The sequence below is a fragment of the Pinus tabuliformis genome, chromosome X, assembly GCF_031772625.1.
Source record: "Pinus tabuliformis cultivar Carrire ecotype Pingquan chromosome X, CPIR1, whole genome shotgun sequence".
Taxonomy (NCBI): Eukaryota; Viridiplantae; Streptophyta; class Pinopsida; order Pinales; family Pinaceae; genus Pinus; species Pinus tabuliformis.
Genome location: NC_142308.1, coordinates 1,122,274,594 through 1,122,298,399, shown reverse-complemented (window position 1 = coordinate 1,122,298,399; position 23,806 = coordinate 1,122,274,594). Strand labels below are relative to the sequence as shown.

General features: G+C 39.1%; 1 protein-coding gene across 8 annotated transcripts in view; it reads left to right on the top strand.

The window, feature by feature from the left end:
* Window positions 1–10,243: 10,243 nt before the first annotated feature.
* LOC149143774 (uncharacterized) overlaps window positions 10,244–23,806 on the top strand; it is a 33,969-nt gene continuing 20,406 nt past the window's right edge. For 3 of the 8 annotated variants that reach the window (XM_089449343.1, XM_089449344.1, XM_089449338.1), the window contains exons 1-7: window positions 10,244–10,425; window positions 10,530–10,622; window positions 10,913–11,098; window positions 11,207–11,316; window positions 12,167–12,491; window positions 12,680–13,031; window positions 13,128–13,297. In XM_089449343.1, the coding sequence (XP_089305469.1) occupies window positions 12,340–12,491; window positions 12,680–13,031; window positions 13,128–13,297 (674 nt within the window). In that variant the 5' untranslated portion in view covers window positions 10,244–10,425; window positions 10,530–10,622; window positions 10,913–11,098; window positions 11,207–11,316; window positions 12,167–12,339. Of the gene's footprint in view, window positions 10,426–10,529; window positions 10,623–10,912; window positions 11,099–11,120; window positions 11,317–12,166; window positions 12,492–12,679; window positions 13,032–13,127; window positions 13,298–23,806 lie in introns of those variants that run through there. The other 5 variants (XM_089449345.1, XM_089449339.1, XM_089449342.1 and 2 more) reach the window with 5 other exon arrangements.

Genomic DNA, 23,806 nt, shown 5'->3' with positions numbered 1-23,806 from the left:
AAGGCCACACAAAACGTCAAACATAAGAGTCTGATTAAAGAGAGTAAATCCAATAGCGTTAGGGAGACCAGGAAAGCTCCGGATCTGGGAGTTAAGCACGAGGGTCTGTGAAGACAGGGAAGAGAGATACCCCCTCTCCTACTTGTCCGAACTTACCTCACGACTGTTCCGCCTGGCTTCTGCGACGAGTTGGTACCCATAGTTGCCTCTCCTAGGGATCTGCATAGGTGGCTGCGGAGGGGAATCCCGTGGCACCTGAGGTCGACGTTGTATCACTCTCGACAGTACTTCCGGAGGGCACCCTTGCGAAGCTTGGGGGCTTGCACCGGCGCAGACTGTTGTTAGGAGGTCAGCGTAACTTCCTCTGATACCTTCGCTGATAGGACTGGGCCCTCATCATCCCAGACTATCCTCGGAAGGCCCTTTGATTCACTTTCTCGTATTTTGGTGTCCGGTCTCAATCACCCGGAGCGGAAATACTTGAAAGTTGTTTGACTGGCTGATATCTTTAGGGACTTTTTAGTGGGTGCTCTTTGCTCCTTGTATATAGTCGGCTTTAGGTATTTTTGTCTAGTCACGTTTGGACTTTGTGGTCTGAGGGACTAGCTTACCACTCTACCGATCTTGAAAGGCTTTTGGGCGTTCTTTCGGAAGTTGTGGAGTTGCCTCCTCAAGGGCAAAGGTTTTGATTGCTTATCCATATTCTTTGAAGAGTTATTTCTATATTCCCGCAAGGGAAAGGGTGTTTGGATCAATTTAATATGGCTAGTATTCCTGTGGAAACCAACCAAGGTACCCTTCCAAAAGGGGATCCTTGTGCTTTTCCTTTCTTTGGAAACGTTGGTACTCCCTTGATGGCCACTTTGAATATTCCTGGGTTGAATGTTGGACTACCCGTTTGGCTGTGGTCCACTCCGAATATTCCGAATGCTTTTGAAGCTTCTCAGATGAATGCTTTATTTCAAGGGCATCACATGGGTGCTAATTGTTCATCTTCTTTCAAAGAGAAATCTGGGGTTCCTTCTTCTCCTCCTTCTTGTCACAAGAAATCTAAAAAGAGGAGAAAAAGGAAGTCAAAGAAGAAGAATAGTTCTATCCCTTCATCTTCAACCTCTGCAAGTCATGTTGGAGATGAGTCTTCAGCCGCTGCAAGTCATGCTGGGGGCACAAGTCTAGTCACTGCGAGTCACACTAACACTTCATCATCAACCTCTGCGAGTCATGTTGAAGATGAGTCTTCAGCCGCTGCAAGTCATGCTGGGGGCACGAGTCTGGTCACTGTGAGTCATACTAGCAAAGGGTCACCGACCTCTGCAAGTCATGTTCAGGACTCTCCGCAAACCACTGTTAGTCATGTTGGCGGAATGGAGGTTGATAAGAAACCTGGACGTAGAAGTTTTAAACCTAAGTTCCCTTGTAAGATATGCAAGGGAGACCATCTTACTCATTTATGCCCTGGTATTCCAGAGGTTCAAAAGATATGGTCCGAGTCTGAAAGTACTTCTGCTCCTAGATCTGATATGGTTTCTCATCAATCCCATCAACCGTTGGTTGAAAATGTGGTAGAGCCAGTGCAATCGCTGGCCGATTACACTCCTCTTTTGGGGGGTGAAGTGCCTAACAAAAGAGTCTGTTTGATCTCTAGTACAGAGTCTTCTAGTATAGGGGGCATTCCGGTTTCTCCAAATGTTCCCCCTCCAAGTTCTAAGAGTGTTTCCTTTGATTGGGATAGTCTTGTTGAGCCTCGTCTTCCTTCCGCTGCACCTTTCCAAATAAAGGTCAGAGTTAATTCCACAAATGTCTATCGATGTATGGTGGATGAAGGATCCTCTACAAGTATTATATCCTCTTTGACTTGGAAAGCTTTGGGTTCCCCAAAGTTGTTGACAGCTCAGAGTCAGTTGTTAGCCTATGATAGAAGGCCTGGTGAATCTATGGGTATTCTTCCTCAATTGCCTATCACTTTAGGTGGGAAGACTGTCTTAATCGATATGATGGTGGTTGATAGCCCTTTAGACTTTAATATGCTACTTGGGCGTGATTATGTCTATGCTATGAATGCTGTGGTGTCTTCACTCTTTCGAGTAATATGCTTTCCTCATAATGGGAATATTGTCACTGTTGATCAGCTTGCATCTGATAATCACCACCCTAATTCGACTTTACTGCAGAATGCCCCTTGGTTTGTTCCAAGTGTTCAAGTAGACTCTACCCCGCCACGGGTCAATTATGTGGCATTGAATCCTCAATGTTCAATTGCTTCTAAGAAGGATCCTTTGACTTATTATTCTCCTTCTTGGGACTTGGTCCCGGCAGTTGACCGAGAGATTCTTCCTATAGGGACATGGGACCCTTTAATTCCCTCTTTTGATCCTTGTAGTTCTCATGATTTCTCAGATCTTGTCTTGCCTTCACAGGAGGAACTCTTTGAAGCCATGAGTTATGACTACCAAAGGAGCTCTTGGCCTGAGCCCTGTAAGGGGTTTGTTCAGCAGAACTATTATGGGTAAGCCGCAAGGCTGCGTGGTTCCCTGTACCATATTGTATATATGAGGTACGCATTTTCAAGTTTTGTATTCTATAACACAAAGATCTTATATGAAGTTTATATGTGGGATGTATTAACTTCGTGTCTAGTGTTCCTATTTTTACAGAACTTGGAAGATTTCTCCTTTGGAAGTTTATGGTTGGTCCATTCTGACAGGTATTGGTTCTCGAAACTGGCATATAGGTTAGGTTTTTCCGCCTGCATTGTGCATTTATCAGTTTCCTTTCCCATTTTGCCTTAGGATCGACCCCACCAAGTTATGGTGCGGAACCTTCTCATTGCTTAGAAGTATCATGACTTGTGTGGTAGAGCCTACCTTATCATGGGTGCCCTAGTTAGTACCCTTTTTGTCGCTTGGCACTCATGCTGATTTTTCATCCTTAGGTTCGGGAGTCCTCTTTAGTCCCACCATGACTTATGCGTTGAAGACTCATTCTTCTTTGCTTCTTCGCTTCGTTCTGGCCTTATACCTTAGAGGCTCCTATGTGTGTTGAGTTGTACATCTGCATTGCATGTTGACCATTTGCACCTTTTGGCCTATAACCGGCTTCACTTGGACTCGTGTTTAAGCCTACTTTTGACCATGACGTCTGCAAAATCAACCTTGCATACCCTTGACCTCTGCAACTTGACATACCCAGATCCGTGGAAGGAACATACCTCTGAGTGTCACTGACCAGTTTTTCACCTCCCTGCATTGAGCATAGGAACGTTCCTTTCCCAGGAACTAGATCATCTGTTTCACCGACACTCATTCTTTCCACTGTACCATAGCATTCTTTTATTCTTTTTCCGGCTTATCAGAAAAAGACAAAAAAATTAAATATTCCAAAAAGAGCGGGAACAGGGACATTATTTCCATTTATTGTTGGCAGCTAGAGTCAGTCGTGTCGCCCTTGAACAAAGCACTCAAAACAAAGTCTCCTCCGCATGGGTGGGATTTAGTTTGACTTAGGTAAGCCATAACCTTGTTATCGAGTCAGTTCTCCCCCGATTGGTTATCTCTTCCAATCATATGGAGGGTTCGTTCGTGCCTCCTGCATGACGAACTTATACAGATTCATTATATGCTGCCACATAGTCACATTGAGTCGTGCTTTTGTTCAAGGGAAGTTAGCCTGAGTCAGCCTTTCTGCGGTGTCTCTTGACTCATTTTTCAGTCGGCCATCCCTGGTTGTCAGTGTCATGTCTATCATCACATTAGTTATATTGGTCCTTCACTCGTGCCGGTTTGAGAAGGTCCCCATTGACTTCTTGCTGGCGGGTCTTGTCCTTATCGACGACGACACATTGCTCTGAGGGCAGACCTAGAGACCGCACCCTGGCCCTATTTTCATTATTGATAGGTCACCTTGTGCTCAGCATCGATCAGTATCATGGGTCTTTGACTGAGTGGTTTCCCTTGTGTTCGACATCAGCATACATTATCACACATTGGGATTCGTGCAGTACCTTGGTTTCCATTTGACCCTATTGGTGGATACCTCGCCTCTGTGTCAGCTTTCATTATTGGTTGGTTCAGAGGGTTTCTGCCGTGCGCTAGCCACATCTTGTGTACGCCGGAAACGTACTTCGGTTGGGTTACTACATCTTTTTCGTCCGATTCCTTCCACATTATTGGCCTACGGGTTACACTCGCGCTAGATTGATGGAGGATGCCTTAATGCCTTCCTTCTAGCGGATCTTTCCCTATCGACTCCGACTCATTGCTCTGGGGCAAAGATCTAGAGTCCATTTGGCAGTACCTTGGGGTTTGCAGTCATTAGTGGCAGATTCCTCGCTATCGACAGTGGGAAACCATCATTGTCTCCTGATTGATAGATTCTTACAGGTGTTCGACTTCAGCTCATCTATTCACACTTGTTAGATTGTACTGGGTACCTTGACGCTCATTATCATTATCGGTGAGTAGTCTCGCGTTTGTTAACGGTATACATCAATGACCGGTAATCAAACGATTTCTCACATGGTCGACTTTAGATCATTTATTCCCATGGTGTAGAAATGTACCACGGCGGTCGGTGAAGACCTCAGGTTGTATCAGCATTCATTGGTTCACTTGACAGTTGCTCCTGTTGCTGCTAGTTGATACCACTCCACCTCATATGTTGCAGTCAGTCATGGCGACATTCTATATGCTGGCACCTGAGTTTGCAGTGTAGTACCATCCTATTCCATCATGTTCAGTTGGTACCTTATGGGATCAGTCTTTGATTTCAGTGATCCGTTGCATCTTTCAGCATCATTGACAGTTTTATATGTGATATTCAGACATGTACTTACTCATTATGATCAGATGATCCATTATGTATTTTACAGTCATTTATACTTGTATACTTAGTGGATCCGCTTGTACTTGATATGCGGACATGCTTTACTTTTCCTGAGCATGGGTATGCCCGCCTCAGACAGTGTTTCTTTCTGATCTCCTTTCGGTGGCTTGGCAGGCTGAATTCTGGTGAAGTCCTCCTCGGTTTTTCGGCAGAGTTCCTTTCCTTGTACTTACTTAATGTATTTCGGCCATCATGTTCCCCTTCTGACCTCATACATTAGGGGGCATCTGTTATAGCTCCAAATCTCACTCTTATGGTTTGTGATGCTGCACTTATGGCCTAGGGCAACCCCTCCTTCCAGACCTGGTCCAACAATTTAAAAAACAGTGTTTTATTCCCTATACGCGACTTTGCCCTGTGTTAAACGCGTGTACACGCGGGTCTGTCATACCCAACCCGCGTGTATCTATTAAAACACTTAAAAAAAATATAATTTCCTCTTTTTCGGGCGGTGATCGCGGGTTTACCTGCTGGATCACCTGTTAATTCCTAACCTCACACATTAAAGGAAATCTACACATTAAAAGGCATTTATTATCATGTCATTTATTGTCTACATATGCAAATGAAATGGTGGTTTTTCATAAAACATCATTTATGTTCATACACTAGTATAATGATGTCAGTGAAACATTAAGCCATAAGTAATGATTGAATTATCTATGGAAAATAAAAGTCAAACCATATAGTTGACCAAAATTAATAGATATGTAACACATCAAATATACAAGCCCATTAGTCTACATAAGCAATCATGTGATACTCGTACAATCTTCATATATAACACCATCGCATCAAACTACATGATATGGTTATTTCCATGCACACATATAGATTGGAAAAGGCTCATAAGCTTTCATTTCCATCATTGATGGTAAAGTATTAGTGTTAAAGGGGAAATATCATAGCTTAACTTGGAAACACATTCACTTCCCATGCATGGTATTATCAAAAAAAAAAATGTAAATAGAAGGATCTCCCAAGAGATCCAGAAATGTAGTTAGGGATTGAATCATTTTTCAGTTTTAGCTTCATCACATTCGATTGGTATTTTAGCTTCATCACATCCCATTAGTATTGATTCATTGAACATTTTATTCTATTTCATTTTTTTAGTTTTAGCTTCATCACATCCCATTGGTATTGAGGTAATTTCATGAATTAACTTGGAAACACATTCACATGCCATGTATAGTATTCTCCAAAAAAATATGTAAATAGAAGGATCTTCCATGGGTTCCAAGAGTGTAATCAAGAATTCAATCATTTTTTAATTTTAGTTTCACCACATCCCATTGGTATTTCATTATTTATTTTTAGCTTCATCACATCCCATTGGTATTTCAATTTTTAGTTTTAGCTTCATCACATCCCATTGGTATTGACTCATTGAACATTTTTTTCTATAACTAAAGGGAAAGTCTCTCCTAGTTGCCAACACATTCTAAATATAAAGTCTCAAAGAGGAAATAACCCACCTAAAGTGGAAGCTTGAAGGTCATCTTTGAGGCTACTCCTACGTGATATTGTTCTTTCCTTATGTAAATTTCTTCCCCACTTTTCATTAACATACAATTTTGAGTTCTCTTTCCCTCAACCATGATATGCATTGTAATGAATATTTCATTTTTTTCATTGATTTGAATTTTAACCTATTATAAATGGTGCGAGAGATTTTGTAAAACTATTAGTATAACATTTTGTAAAATTTTGGTGTTCACCATTACCCTAACCTATTATCAATAAACCACTTAAAAAACGCTTTTTTTAAAAATTTACTTTACTTTATCCTTATACCATCAAAAAATATATATATAATCTTATTAATACTTTTAACATTTTATATCTTCCAATATATCTAACCTATTAATATAATATAATAATAACAAATAAACAATAATAAAATATTTATATTTGCATAACACATATCAAACTACATAATTTGTGTCATGTCAATGCACCTTTGACTCTCAAGAAAAGCAAAAAATACTAAAACTAAAATAAAAATCATTCCAAAGGAGGAATGGTTGTAATGTCCACACTTGATATGAAATCAACAACACTCCAAACCCTTTATAACACCATTCCAAAGGAGGAATGGCTATAATATAAGGTCGATATTTGAGATGAAATTAACAACATTCCAATCCCTCCATAAAAAGGAAAAAAAAAACAACATTACTTATTCCGTTATAACTATTAAGGTAGTATTTAATAATATTGTGGCAACATTACTTATTCCGTTACAACTATTAAGGTAGTATTTAATAATATTGTGGTGTTAATCTCTCTTTATATCAATATCATCTATTCCATTAGAACTATTAAGATAGTATTTAATCTCTCGTTATATGGGTATCACCATTGATTCCTTGGTATAGTGTTCACTTACTTTTATATAACTTAAGAAGATATGTCTTTTTTAATTTAAAATTTTTTCCTTTTCCTTTAGCCATATTCTGAATATGATATATATGTGCCATACTTAATATGATATATATGTATCATACTTTTTATATATGTTGAATAGCATGATATATAACGAACAATATCACTTTGATTATGTATTAGTTCCATTGAATTTTTCAATATGTAAATGATTTAACCAAAGTTATGCGTAAAAATTGATTTTTAAAATGATTTAATTAATATTTATTAGTTTTTTATTAACCATTCATGTTTGGGTTTTATTGTAAACTTCACAGTTTTGGGGTTTTATTGTAGACCTCATAATTTTGGATCATAATTAGATCAATTAATTATGATCTAGTGGATGATCCTTTATTGTTTCCTATGTCTCAAGAACTTTGAGGTGTCCTCCATTCTATATGAGTCTTTCCTTGTCTTGCAAACCCCCTTCATTCTAAAGTGGACCTAACTTCCCACGTAGTTGACTTGCTTTCCTTTGGTGACTTGTTTTCTGACCATCTGTCAAATCATTCCAAGTTGTGTCAAGTCTACCCAAATCATCCCAAGTCTACCTAGGTCATCCTACGCTACCCAATATGTTTGTCCAATCTTTTCCAAGTGTGCTCAATTATACCCAAGTGTGCTTAGGTGCACTTACTGCATCTAAAATCATTTAAATCCAACTTCATCCAACTCATCTTGGTTGCTTGAGTTGTACCAAGTGTGTATGAGTCATTCAAGTCCACACAATTGTGACCAAATCATCTGAGTTAGTTCAACTATGTGTAAGTGTGCCCAACAACACATCCAAGGGAATTTGGTGAATGTGCATTGAAAGGATATGTACTCAATGGTATATGCTCAATGAGTATTCCCCATGGTTGCAATCCACAACTACTTGTGCTTGAAGGTAGTTGATTGTCCATCACAACCCCCAAGTGTGAGCTACCTTTAACTCTATTAATTTGTAAATAATCAAGTCACCTAAGTCATCAAGCTTTTCTAAGCTACTCATGTTTAACATGTTAAGTAAATGTCTATAGATGAGGTTTCCCACATAAACTTAACTTTCTTTTTCTTCTCTAGTTAAGTCCTTTTTAAGCTTCTCTTGGTGTGTCAAATTTAGTGTGCATTACTCTAGTCTACAATGCACCCTATATATCAACAAGGGCATTTGACTTGTCTAAGGTGCACCCTATCTATTAACAAGAATGACTTATTTCTCTAAGGTGTGCCTTGCGAATGGACCAATAAATCCAAAACCAATTTGTCTAAGCATCACTTGTTCGTTATGTCTCTTTGCTCCAATCATTAACCATCAACGTAATCGTGCTATAAAAACACCCAACACTACTCAAAATAATAACTTTACAATAAACTTTAACAAACCAAAAATCAGTTATATAAAATTACTAATATCTATAAATTCAACATTTGAAAACTTAAAAAAAATATTTTGCATAATCTAAAAATAAATAAATAAATAATTCTCTAAACAAAATAAAATAAATAACATCATTTCCCTCCTCTCTTTCTTGGGATGTTGCTTCTTCCTCCCTCCAAGTCAAAGCTTAATAATAAAAACCCAAAACCCTCATTGTTCAGATTAATAAATAGTGCTCACATTGGCACTCCAAATTTAAACAAGTATATATTAGCTATGTCACAAGGTTCATAGAATTTTAACTTTGAGGTTCCAATTTTGGCCAACCTTAAAAAAAAAATTGAGGTTTGGCTAACTTCATCGAACCTTATAGCTATTGACCAAGTCTATAGATCAAAACTCATGACCTCATGTCAGAACTCAAGCTTATATTAGCTATGTCACAAGGTTCGTAGAATTTTAACTTGAGATTCAAATTTTGGCCAACCTTAAAAAAAAATTGAGGTTTGGCTAACTTCATCAAACCTTATAGCTATTGACCAAGTCTATAGATCAAAACTCATGACCTCATGTCACAACTTAAGCTTGTAATTTATCCTTACAGTTTCCATGTTAGTGATATCATTTTTTATATTTACTAATATTGATTTTTACTATTTTATTCTCTAATTCACTTTAAATTAATATATAGAAAATATATATATACTAATTTAATAGTAAACCTCATCAAAAAATTCAAACTCAAACTAAACCTAATCATTAGGAAAGCCGAACTAAAACCCAAACCATGTAACATAAGTATATTAATAGTGTGAAAAATGATTAAACAATATTATAAACTTATTAATATGGAAAATTGGGATGAAAATTAGGTTGTATTGATTTTAGATGGATTCAAAGAGTGTCTAGTAGAATAGACACTGGAAATTTTGTGAACTCTCACCTACAGCGATTGCCACCATTTTTGCTCAATATAATATAATAAAAAAAAACGAGAATGTAAAAATAATTTAAATTTATAATATTTATAATAAATTTAAAAATTATATATCATTTTTCATAATAGAAAATGAGAGATAAAAACAAATGAATAATTTCTTCTATTTCTTATCATTCAACACTATCTCCGCAATCTGGAAAAACATAATCACACAAGCAGGATTATCAACTATATTTTATAACTCTGGATAAATATATGTGTTTGGATCCATACATGCTATTGCTCCTCAAGAACTATATACAATCAAAGAATAGGATATTTAATGAAATTCAAATATCTTTTTTATTGTAATAAGGACTTTACGTAACGTACCTCGGACAATGTATAGGAATTTCACAATGCAATGCAGTTTCATTATGTTTGCATGCAGTTTCATTCTGTTTGAAGCTCGGACGTGTGGCATTGTTCAGTCAGTTCGAAAGCATGCCACCTGCTCAAACCCGGTTCTACTTGGCAAACCAATACTGTTCTACGTGGCAAGCCAATAAGCAAGTGGCAAGAAAAAGAAACCAGGTTTGAATCTACATAAGGCTAGGTTCTTCTTGTACTGAAGAAAATTGCAGAAACAAAAGGTACATTAATATTTCTTTACATATCAAGCTCTCATGCTCTCGGAAATCCTGAAGTTATCGCAGCAGAAACCCTGAAGTTATCGCAGCATTATTTGCGCATTATTTGCATTTGCGGTGAAATTTAAAGCCTCGAATTTTGTGAAGTATCGGACGCGTTGGCCAGATAATTTTGCTTGAAGGTAAGAATTGTAATCAACTTCTGTTTGTGCGTTACAGATGAAAGACTGATTTTTTTCTTTTCGAAAATTTGGAACAAGAAATTTATTGAGTGAAATTTGTTAAGTAGGCAAGCCTTTACAATCTGCAACAACCTTTTTTAAGCTGAAAAACATTTTGTGAAGTATCGGACGCGTTGGCCAGATAATTTTGCTTGAAGGTAAGAATTGTAATCAACTTCTGTTTGTGCGTTACAGATGAAAGACTGATTTTTTTCTTTTCGAAAATTTGGAACAAGAAATTTATTGAGTGAAATTTGTTAAGTAGGCAAGCCTTTACAATCTGTGACAAGCTTTTTTAAGCTGAAAAACATGAAATAGATATATTTATGCTTTTATTAACCCTTTCCCAGATAAATGCTTCAATCTTTGAAGCTCATCGTTCCATTAAAATATGTGTTTCTCTTTAATTAAGCTGTGTCCTTTGATACAAATATATTTTTCCCAGCAGAAATTCAAATATTTGACCCCCCGCCCTCAATTTCCTGAGGCTTAGACTGGAAATGTTCGAATGAGTTCACTTATTTTCTCTGAATCAACTTATTTGCTGCCTAATTCGGACGAAGAGCATAGCTGAATCAACTCATTTTCTGTGTTATTCTAACGAAGAGCACAGCGTAACTTGATACAGCTACAGGTAAGCTTTCTTCCTTTAAAAGATTGGAGTGGATTCTTCGTGCAGTTTCAGATCCAGCTACAGATAAGCTTTCTTCCTTTAAAAGATTGGAGTGGATTCTTCGTGCAGTTTCAGATCCAAGGAGATTTGTTGTCTATTCAGCAGGTCGATTGCACTTTTGCGTTGTCTATCCAGCAGATCGAATGCACTTATATATACCAGCCCTCGCCGAAAGCCGGGTAAATATATCCTCACGGTTCCGATCATCCGATCATCTTTGTGGATTTCAAGGTTTTACGAGGTCACATATTTAAATAGATTTTCACGGTTTTTAGTTAATTTGGTGGATTTCACAAAATGTTGCTGCTTCGAGTAATTAGAACACAAGAACATGCCAATAAAAATTCCGTATTAGTAATCATATGCATTTGCTACAGCAACAAGTAAGATGTAAAGAAAACAAAAGTATTTTTTGATTATTTCCTATCATTTAGGGAAGTAAGATGTAAAGAAAACAAAAGTATTTTTTATTATTCCTATCATTTAGGGAAAAAATAATATCCAAAGAGTTTGAAAATGTGTAAGAACCTGGTACAAATGGATTGCCGTCTGGAGTACATATAGTCATACAGTCATCACAGAGTACATATTGCCGTCTGCTTTTGCATTAATTCACGGTTAAATTGGTACTGTGATTTCATAAAGGATATTTTCAAATTTATTCAGTGCAAACTTGCCGTTTTTCTTTGGCCATCACTTCTTTAATGCTATTAAAATCACGCAGTGATAAATAGTTTTTGCACGCAATGTCTATAGTTTTCGTAGGTTACCCATGAATTATTCTGTACCTGTGGCTACCTAGAGGAAGCCAAGATAGTCTTCTGAGTATGCCTTTAAATGGTTCTCTGATCTATCTGAGTTTTATCTACACCCAGTTAAAGGTGTTTTCAACATGAGGCTTGTTTGACTTATGCAGATTTCTAACATGAACAGTCCTTAAGTTGGCTTGCTCATTAGAAGTATACAGTGATACTTAACAGTAGATATATTTAAGAGTGTTCTTCTGAGTGTGTATTGTTTCATTCTCAGCCGGTCGATGTGCATGCAAGAGACACGTGGCTGAACATTGGGAAGGCTGCTGTCCATCGCCTGTTACAGAGAGGGAGGCTGCCATGACTGGCAGACCCTCTTGAGGTTTGGGTTTATTTTTGTACTTGGATCTGCCTTTAGCAATATATGCTAGTAAGCTTGATTACGCAACAATGGAGAAATTTTTTGGATATACTGAGCAAGAACGTGCAGAGAAAAATAATAACAGCATGCAGCATTCTGCTCAGAGAATTAAGGAAACTGCAACGCATGAAAAGATGGAGCTTTCGGCTACAGCAAATAGTGTTGTAACAAGATGTGCAGAGTAAGAGCAATTTATCATAGCTGCATGTTTCTTTAAGCTGATTTGCAGGCCTCAGGCCAATAGTTTCTGAAAATTGAATTCTATGTAGCATTTTTTAGGTTTATACCAAATTAATCAATTACTTGAGCCTGTTGGATGGGAATAAATATTCAGAATCCATTAATTCTTGATATTGATCTCTGTGACAGGGCTCTTTGCACAACAGTAGAAGAATTGCGGCAGCAATTTGAGGTTGAAACGCCGGATTCTGCCATGGGAGATTATGCTCGGAATTTCATTGAGTTCTGTTGTTTCAAAATGCTTTCATCTTCAAGTCTCTATATCAATCAGTTAAGCGATAGGTGGTTTACTTGTTTAACTTTCGATATGATGCTCGCTTGGCAATCTCCAAGCGCCAAGGCCGAGAAAGAGGAGGAGGAGGAGAAAAATGAGAGATCTGAATGTTTGGCGAAAGAAAGGCAGGAAATGCCATCTGAAATTGCATCTAAACTTGACGATGAGGAATCCTCACTTTTTTATTCTGACTTGATGCCTATGCTGGTTGGTCATGGTGCTTTGTTTTCAAGACATTTAATAAAAAAATTGGTGTGTTTGTATTATGGGTTCTGTTTTCAAATTTGGTTGTGTTTGATTCAGGTGGATGTTGAAAGCAGCGTGGGAGTGGATGCATTTGCACGGTTGGCCCCTGCTGTGCCTCTTGTTGCAGATGTTGTAACTGCTAATTTCCAGTTTGAAACACTCACAGCATCTACAGGAGGACGTCTTCCCTTCCCTTTATATGATAAATTTGTCAAGGAACTAGAGAAGTAATCTCAAACCTCCTCTGTTTCTTCTATTCAAAAGCTCACCTAGTTTAGTGGTCATCTTGGTTTTGTTTACTGTCATATGCAAAAAGTTGAGCTATTGTCACAGCTGGTTTAAACTGAGTAGAAAATTTTAGGTCCTCAGGGTTTTGATTGAACACCTCATTTTCCCAATGGGTTTTAGTTGAACACTTCATTCATCATTCATCATTAATTTTTAGCTTCATCTGAAAGCATCAATCATCTTAAACCAATTGGACTTTTATGGACAGTTGTACCACATGAGAAATTATAGGTATTGGACATGTACAAATTAAAATTTGCATATATTTGACTACTGTGTTACTAAAATATGTACTTGCAGGACATGTCCAAACTTATAGCCATCCTTGACTGTAGATTATTGGGGGGGGGAGGGCGGGGGGGAGGGGGGGCGCGCTAGCCACAAAGAATTGGAGCTGGGCTCTCGGATGACTCGAATCTAATTTAGAATCTGGTTAAGCTCAGATAAACTTGGGGGGGGGGGGGGGGGGGGAGGGGGTTTGGGCGCGCGCTAGCCACAAAGAATTGGAGCTGGGCTCTCGGATGACTCGAATCTAATTTAGAATCTGGTTAAGCTCAGATAAACTTACATGTGTTTCGAATCTCTTTTTTAAACTTACATGTGTTTCGAATCTTTTTTTTAATAGAAACTCTGTGCTATTAAAATTTGGACTTGTCCCACATCATTTTATCTCTTAGCAAAAACTTTGTTGGAAGTTAGAGTTTCACCTTATTGCTGGAACTTTGTCCATGAACTTTTGTCCCATAGATTTTGGTCCATTTTAGAAAGATAACATTGATCCTTTGGTCCATTTTAGAAAGATAACATTGATCCTTAAAACGATGATGTAGATATTAGCTTTCTAACACCCCGCTGCTAATTTAATAATTAATAAAAATTCTGCAATGAAGAAACTGAAAACTGAACTCCAAACACTTTTACTAAAATTTCCCTTCAATTTGTTGTCCCTCAATCCTCAACACACTGATTTGTGCACCTCTTATCCAACTCCAAATTCAACTCAACTCGTCTGCGCAGTTGTTATAGGCGAACTCAACTCCTCTGCGCAATTGTTACAGGCGAACTCAACTCTCCTTCTGCGCAGTTGTTATAGGCGAACTCAACTCGTCTGCGCAATTGTTACAGGCGAACTCAACTCTCCTTCTGCGCAGTTGTTACACACTGATCTGTGCAACTCTTATCCAACTCAACTCTCATGTCTATGCAGTTGTTATAGGCAAACTCAACTCTCCTATCTGTGCAGTTGTTACAGACTAACTTGGCCCTCCTATTTGCACAGTTGTTACATAGTTGTTACAGGCTAACTCGACCATCTCTCATGTCTGTTGTTATAGGCAAACTCAACTCTCCTATCTGTGCAGTTGTTACAGACTAACTTGGCCCTCCTATCCTATCTGTGCAGTTGTTACAGACTAACTTGGCCCTCCTATTTGCACAGTTGTTACAGGCTAACTCGACCATCGTACCCAAGGCTAACACAACCCTGGAAACGAAGTATGCTAGCTCTTTGACCATCGTACCCAAGGCTAACACAACCCTGGAAACGAAGTATGCTAGCTCTTTGTCAAATTTAGTGCACTTATAAATTTAGCAGAACCCTTCCATCTTTAAATCCAATTAACACTCCCTCTTAGATAGAAAGGTGTTCGGAAATTTTTTGTCAGCCAGTCGGCAGTTCTTCCGAGGTACAAACTTCTGAGTTTGCGTGGTACCTGCAAACCCCACCATCGACATGGCCCAATACCTATATCTCAGTAGTGCACTCAACTCCACCTCACCCCGACATACTCTCTTCGACGCATGCAATGTTGTTGGGATGACCTGGCCTCCATCCAACCTTAGGGGTGCTCTGGACATACGACACGGTACCTTCCCCCTGCTCTGTCATGGCATAGCCCACCGTGCCACATTTTCCTGGAGATAAAATCTTGGGTCTTTGGTACCCAACTCTTCGGGATACCACCAAGGAAATAATGTCTAGGTGACGTGTACTTCCCCATGTCCTCACCTAGTCCTCAAAGGCACGATATAACCACATCTTCACCTTTAATAACAGTTTTGGGGTTTTCGTACTTCCCCATGTCCTCACCTAGTCCTCAAAGGCACAATATAACCACATGTCCATCTTTAATAACAGTTTTGGGGTTTCCGCCGCGACGATGCGCCAACGCTTAATACTGGCCCCATTGTGCCAAGTCACCTTGTGACTTTGATCCCAACAAATTTCTATTGTGCTCCACTCAAAAACCATGCGGAGGAATCTCTGAGGTCATCTAATGGCCATAGTGCCTCCCCATCAATGGCTTGGATCTCTCACCTTCATGCATGGGCACGGGGCTTGGCCATATGGCACTTATGATGTGTGTCTTCGCACTCCTCCAGGCCCTAACTCTCGGCCCTCACGACATAAGCACATGTGGTATGGGCTTCTCGCCCTTGGAGTTTGGTCTCAGCACCCCATCACCCGGGCTTATTCAACACGAAGGCCAAGCCCTACAATTTAGTCCCCGCTCTTTCCATATGTACAAATAAGCTTAAAGCTTGGACCCGGTGGTTTTTCAAGGGCTTCTCCCTTAGTCCCTGGTAACTGGTAACTGATAATGCCTGGTAATTGATACTGCACTTAAGAGGAACCCTTCGACACATAGTTCATATATATACACACACAAGAGACCATCCAAGCTATCCTTCCTATCCTTCGTGAGCTTGAAGTACTTCAGCCCAACTCCTTCCTATCCTTCCTGAGCTTGAAGTACTTCAGCCCAACTCATCCAATGAATGCATGATTGAATTATATGTACATTATAAATATAAATACATGTGTGTATCCTGAGTATCCCTCCTAAGCTCCCTAGTATTTAAATAGGGCTTAAATAATCATTGCTTTCAATTCTATGGCACATACACTAGGGTCTACCCATTCATTTTCATTATGGCCCTTTTTGATAAATTTCTATATCATCACAACTCACCAAGTTACAAGCCTCTCGACTAATAATAAACGAAAAACAAGCCCATAGGAACATACATGGAACTTTTCCATTTACTCGGGAAATATATCTATATGGATGCTTCCTTCCTCAAGCAAGCAAAATATATCACATTGAATACATATTAGTACAAGCCTTGGGCCAACACAAGAACTTAAACCATTACATATCCGTGTCTTTAAACAACATTGTTCATTCCAGCATTCCAGCAGACACCACATTACTTAGCATTATAAGCCATGATAAAACAATGCATTAAAAAAGCATGTCTTTAAACAACATTGTTCATTCCAGCATTCCAGCATTACTTAGCATTATAAGCCATGATAAAACAATGCATTAAAAAAGCATGTCTTTAAACAACATTGTTCATTCCAGCATTACTTAGCATTATAAGCCATGATAAAACAATGCATTAAAAAAGCATGTCTTTAAACAACATTGTTCATTCCAGCATTCCAGCAGACACCGCATTACTTAGCATTATAAGCCATGATAAAACAATGCATTAAAAAAGCATAAAGTATTCACAACATAAGAGACATCAACATGCATTTATCTTGGATAAATGTATACATTTATCAAATGCATGTTTGATAAATGTATACATTTATCTTTGATAAATGTATCTAGGCAACTAAGATTGGGACTACAACTTTCCACCCAACCTTACACACATTGCAACCAAGTCCTCCTTGTAGTAGTCATCCTCGAGCCAGATTCCAGAGCTTGAGGATGAGTGCTTAAAGGATCAAACGAAATCTTTCACCTGAAACAAGGACTCCAAAAGACTATCTACCTGCACCCGCTAGCTCCTTCATGTAGTCAATGTCTCATAAGGAATCCAAAGGTTGTGCCTCCAACCTTTTATCGGCAAGGGAATCTAGAAGGGAATCTAGAGGCTAAGCCTTCACACTCTTATCAATACGAGAATCCAAAGGTCATGCCTCCACCCTCAAATCAACAAAAGGGTCATGCCTCCACCCTCCAATCAACAAAAGGTAATCCAGAGGTTATGCCTCCACCCTTGATCAAAGAAAGGGAATCCAGAGGCTAAGCCTCCACCCTCAAATCAACAAAAGGGAATCCATAGGTTGAGCATCAACCCTTTGATCAACAAGGGAATCCGAAGGTTGTGCCTCCACCCTCTAATAAGCGAAAGGGAATCCACCCTCAAATCAACAAAAGGGAATCCATAGGTTGAGCATCAACCCTTTGATCAACAAGGGAATCCGAAGGTTGTGCCTCCACCCTCTAATAAGCGAAAGGGAATCCAAAGCATAATTCAAACCCAAGAAAACAAGCAAAGGGGAGCTAAGAATTCTCTACCAGGGATCCAAGGAATAGGCCCCCACCGAAGTTGTCAAGGGAATCCAAAGAAAACCATTTCCACCCTCCTGTCTTACAAGGAATCCAAAGAATCGTGTTCTCACCTGTGAGTTATTCAAACCATTTCCACCCTCCAGTCTTACAAGGAATCCAAAGAATCGTGTCCTCACCTGTGAGTTATTCTTCTGCCTCCCAACACTTGACCGAGTAATGGCTCTTCTTCCTTGAGTTTTGATAGTATCACAAAGTTTTTCTTTCCTTGTTCTTACTTAGTGCTTCCCTCCATGCATGCTCTATGTCTCTTTTCTGTAATAGTCTTCGATTCCCCATCTTCTCCATGTGTGAGAGTGCTCTTTGTGTGTATTCTCTCTCCTTCTCTCTGTCATGTATGGTCACCCTCTTCCTTGAGGGTGTTGTTCTTTTTTCCTCAAGTCGTTGCAACCATCTTCAGTTGCATGGGCCGATATTATTGTTGTGCCTTCCTTCTCATCCATGCTGGTTTTGTCCTACGTGGTGCTATGGGATATTGTGTGTCAGCACTTCCTTTCACCCCACTTCCTCTTGGTTGAGTTCTTTGTCCCCAACTACTCATATAGCGCTTTTCCCATTCAATTTTTTCATTTTACCTTGCAAATTATTCCAAGGTAAGCATGGTCCCTTGTCCTCCTTCTTTGACTAAATTAATTTAGATAACCAATCCATTTAAGGCAAACCATCCAACCTTCAATGGTTGCAAGTTGAGCCTCTTTAAAAACCCAAGAAACCTCCCTCAAACTCTAGAATCTATGTCCCAAGAAACCTCCCTCAAACTCTAGAATCTATGTCCCAATTCTCAGGATTTTTTAATTGAAATCAAAGTGCATGAATTATTTACAATGAGGGGGGGTTAGACTTTGCTTGTCACAATGTTTTGTACTACACCTAGTTTATCTCTGAAGTAGACAAATCTACCTCTCGCCAATGCCTTGGTGAATATATTTGTTTTCTTACTCCTCTAAGGAATGTACTGGAGTCTAACTTTAACACTCTAAACACAATCTTTGATATGGTGGTACCTGATCTCAATTATGCTTGGAGTGGTCATGAAATACTAGATCTTCAAAGGGCTTATACAATTCTGATTATCACATTTTATGAGCATGGGCTCCAACCTCTAATTGAAAAACCCAATAAGTGGCTTCATAAACTAAATAACCTCGCAAGCTGCCAAGCATGTAGTCAGCCTTAGCTGAGCTTAGTGCCATTAATCTATGCTTCATGCTGAACCAGGAAATAATTGATGATTCAACATTGAAAGCACAACTTGAAGTGCTCTTACTGTCTGCTAAACTCCCTACCCAATTTGCATCTATGAATCCCTGAAGACTCACTCCATCAACCTTCGTGTACAACAACCCATAATCTATTGTGCCCTTGAGATACCTCAACACGTGCTTAGTAGCAACCTAATGCACTTTGGTTGGCTCAACTATAAATTGGCTCAATTAGTTAACTGCAAAGAAAATGTCTAGTCATGTGTTCACAAGATACATCAATGATCCTATGAGTTGCCTATATAGAGTGGCATCCACCCACTCACCTCTGGGAGTATCCACGTTCCTCCAGTTTGTGACTAGAGGCATGGTCATGGGCCTTCAATTCTGCATGTGGAACCTATTGAGAATCTATTGCATGTATCTGTCATGTCCCAATAATATCTCCTCATCACCCTACTAAACCTCCAACTCAAGGAAATAGTGCATCAGCCTTATATCCTTCATATTAAACTCCTGTGCAAGATCTCTCTTGCAATCACAAATGAGCTTCTTATCCCCTAACAATATCAAATCGTCAACATATAACACAAGAATGAGGGGCCGACCCTCAACCACAATATATTATAGGTTAGGGTCGAATTCCCTCTTAGTGAAGTCCAATTCAAGAAGGTAGTTGTCTATCCCGGCATACCATGCCCTCGGTGCCTCTTTGAGCCCATAAAAAGCTATCTTCAGCCTGTACACATGAACATATATCTCTTCCTCAACAACTCCATTAAGGAAGGCGGTCTTTACGTCCATTTGGTGGATCTTCCACCCTATGTGCACTGCAATCACCAAAATAGTCCTAATGGACGAATATCGGGCGATTGGTGTAAATGTCTCATCACAGTCTATCCTTTTGACCTGAGAGAAACCTTTGGCCAAAACCTAGCCTTGTACTTCTCCAAACTCCCATAAGCTACATGCTTAATCTTGCACACCCATCGTGAACCAACCACTGATTTGTCAATTTGTCTAGGCCAACCACTGATTTGTCAATTTGTCTAGGCACAATCTCCTAGACATTTGCATGATAGAGGAATATTCCTCCACCATGGCATCTCATCATACATGTTGAGAAGTTGCATCCTTATAACAAGAAGGCTCAGAGTCTATCACCTCAATCATAAGTGCCATGCACCCTATATATCTTTGTGGTTGTTTACTTTGTCTGAATGTGAAACTGCAAGCTCCAACTCTCCCCTGAGCCTTCCTAATTAATTGATCTGCCCACTTGGCTTGCCCTCTCTTTGCACTTAAGTCATTGGTTGATTGGGAAACTCTAGCTCTACTCTCTCCTCATATTCTTGTGTTTTCTCCTCATCTATGTGTTTCTTGACCTTTCTCCTCATCTGTGTGTTGCTCGACTTGCCCAACAGCCAACTATGATGAAGCCTGAGGAGCTAGTTTAGCCTCCTACTTGGGAGCTTTTTGTTGCTCCTCATGTGATGCACCTTCCTCACACTCTTAAGGACTTCCTAAGAGCCCTCTCATCCTTAAAATTCACATCATGCCAGACCACTGTTTTTTTGAGTGCTAGGACATACACCCTGTATGCTTTAAATGTCTCACTGTAACCCACGAAAATTTTCTTCTCTATTATGGACTCTAGTTTCTTCCGGATATCTGAAGACACATGGGAATAAACAAGACTACCAAAGATTCAGAAGTGAGACACATCAAGCTTCTTGCCTGCGAAATCCTCCTTTGGTGTGACTCTACCTAGCACCCTGTGTGGAATCCTATTTTGCAAAAATACTACAGTGTTTCATGCCTTTGCCCAAAGAAACATAGGTAGCCCCTGGTCATGCAACATAGCCTTGGTAGCTCCAACAATGCTCTGGTTCTTGTGCTCAAGCACTACATTTTTTTGAGGGTTGTGTCGCGTGGTGAGCTCTATCCTGATGCCCTCCTTGGCACACAAGTCTCTAAAGGCATTGGAGATGTACTCTCCACCATTGTTTGACCTCAACACCTTGATCCTTCTATCAGTTTGGTTCTCCACCAATGCTTTGAACTCCACGAACTTTGAGAAGACTTGATCTTTCTTATTCATGATGAAGATCCACTTCTTTCTCGAGTGGTCATCAATGAAGGTGACATAATATTTGTATGCCATCAAGGATGGAGAAGAACCAATGCTTTGAACTCCACGAACTTTGAGAAGACTTGATCTTTCTTATTCATGATGAAGATCCACTTCTTTCTCGAGTGCTCATCAATGAAGGTGACATAATATTTGTATGCCATCAAGGATGGAGAAGAAAATGGTCTGCATACATTTGAATGTATCAACTCCAAGATGCTCTTGATCCTCTTCTCTCTAAGAAAAGGATGTCTCGGCATACTTTACAACTATGCAACCCTTGCACACGTCATGTTGATCTACATTGTCTTGTGGTAACCCTGTGGAAATTTTGCTCAAAATTTGTAAGTGACCCATACGCCTATGCCAAAGCTTCCCAAGGTTACATTTATGTGCACTGATCTCTCTGTTGCTAAAGGTTATGACTGTCTCAAAGTGTAACCTCTATAGTTTTTTCACTCTAACTCCAATATGCTTCATGGGTCCAAAGTTTAAGGGCTTGAGGAAGGCCTTTCCTCTGCTGAAGATGACCTCATATAACTTGTTTTCCAAGGTTGAGATTGAAACAATATTTTTCTTTTACCCTGGGATGTAAATGACATCTCTCAGGTAGAGAGGCTTCCCAGACTCCCTATCAAACTTGACAGTATCCACACCTTGTGCTAGGTATCTCCTATGTTGTAGGAAACGCTAGGCCAGAGGGCATTTTTGGAAAAGAAAACGGTACAGAAACACTAAACACATTTGGCATGGCCTTGAAACATGTTTCAGGCCATACTAGCACATTTCATAATGCTAAAACGTGGCCCAGTACGACCTAAAATGCGTTCAAGGTCGTATGACCACATTTCAACGTTAAAATTATTTTTCTTTGTAATTAAAATATTTTTTTGGATGTTTCTAGATGGATCTCAAAAGTTATAAAAAATACACTCACCTCATTCCCTCATCACAAGTTATAAAAATACACTCACCTCATTCCCTCATCACACGAATTGAGCAAGTCGTTTCAATTAGAGGGACGATTTTAGCAAGGAGAAAAGAGGAAGAGAGCAGTGCTTTCATCTATGAGGTTTTTAACAGTGAGAAAAGGAGATTTCAACAACAAGAGAAAGAAATTTCACAAGTAGATTTGGAGTGGGGAGTTTCCAGCTACGACATTCTTGGTTTTTAGCTCAGCTACAACCATCTTTCTCTTTTCTTTTCTCTTTTCTTTTGTGGCATTTTGGGGTAGCTTCAGCTACAAAAAATTAATTTGGGTAAGAAGCATTCATTTTGTTAATTTTTCCCACTATTTCTTCTATTTTTCAAGGTTTTATTCTTCCAAAAATGTGAAAAACGTTTTTTCTTTACAGATTTGGTTTTTATTTTTATTTTTCTATTTTTCAAGGGTTTATGCTTCCAAAAATGTGAAAAACGTTTTTTCTTTACAGATTTGGTTTTTTTTTTTTTTTGTAGCAATGGTTTCAAACCAAGGTGCAAGTTCAACCCCCAAGTCCAACCCGAGGGCTAACTATTATCCTCTTTGGAGGCATGTTCAGAAGCTTCAAGGATGTATAGGTGGTGGCTCATGGGAATGGCGATATAATTTTTGTAGTAATGTGTAAAAGGGCTCCTACCCAAGAGTGAAGACATGTCTTTTGCATGGAGGAGGACAAGGGATTGCAAGTTGCACAAAAGCAACAGAGCGATGGGTGAGGAGGGCATTTCAAAGAGAGCAAGATGAGACAGATGGATTTAAAATAAGGCATGAAGATCTTACTCAAGATACTCCTCAAGCTCCACTAAACATTAAGCCAATGATTGTGGTTGAAGCAAAGAAGAGGAGAGCCACTCAACAACAAGAACAACCACCATCCAAAAATACCAGAGTGGCATCCGCTTCAAACATTGTCCATAATTTGAATCTGATCTTAGAAAATATCAACAATAAGGTTCCATGGATAAAGAAAATCATGGGGGAAGCAAAGGAGATTGTTAAATTCATCATCAACCATTGCCAAGCTCGAGCAATATTTCGAGAGTGCTCCAAATTAGAGTCGTTAAAAAGTCGCTGAGAAAATATATGCCTCAAACTTCTTAATGTTGTGTTGCCTGGTTAAGGCTAAGCAACCATTAGTTTCTATGGTGGTGATTCAACGTTGGGTCAAGTGGAGATAGGTAGATTCAAGTTGGAGATATAGATTGTGCCTTGATGAGTGGTGGTGGAGCAAGATAGATTTCTTGCTAAAGTTCACACCCCTTGCATTTGAGCTTCTTTGGAATGTTGACATTGACCAACCTTTCTTAGAATAGGTATATGATGGCATGGATACTATGGATGAGAAAACTATGGAAATCATTTCACAAGAGTCTCCACAGCTTTAATTTTTTGATGATCATTTTGCTGATTTAGTCAAGAAAATCATTGTTGATAGGTGGAGCAATTCCAACACTCCATTGCACATTTTAGCACATGCCTTGAGCTCCAAATTTTATGATGAGGATTTTATTGCTCAAAGAAATGGGAAGAGGAAGGCACTCCATAAGGATAGAGAGGTGGCTAATGGGGTTAAAAAAGCCCTTATGAGAATGTTTCCAACTCATCTACAAAGGGAGGTGAAGGAAGAATTTGTCAATTTTGCTGCAGGATTAGATGATTATTTAGATATATATAAGCTTTGGCTGAGAGAAGCACTATGAATCCAGTTACTTGGTGGATTTTTCATGAAGCAAATGGTGTACATTTGCAAAACCTTTCCATTC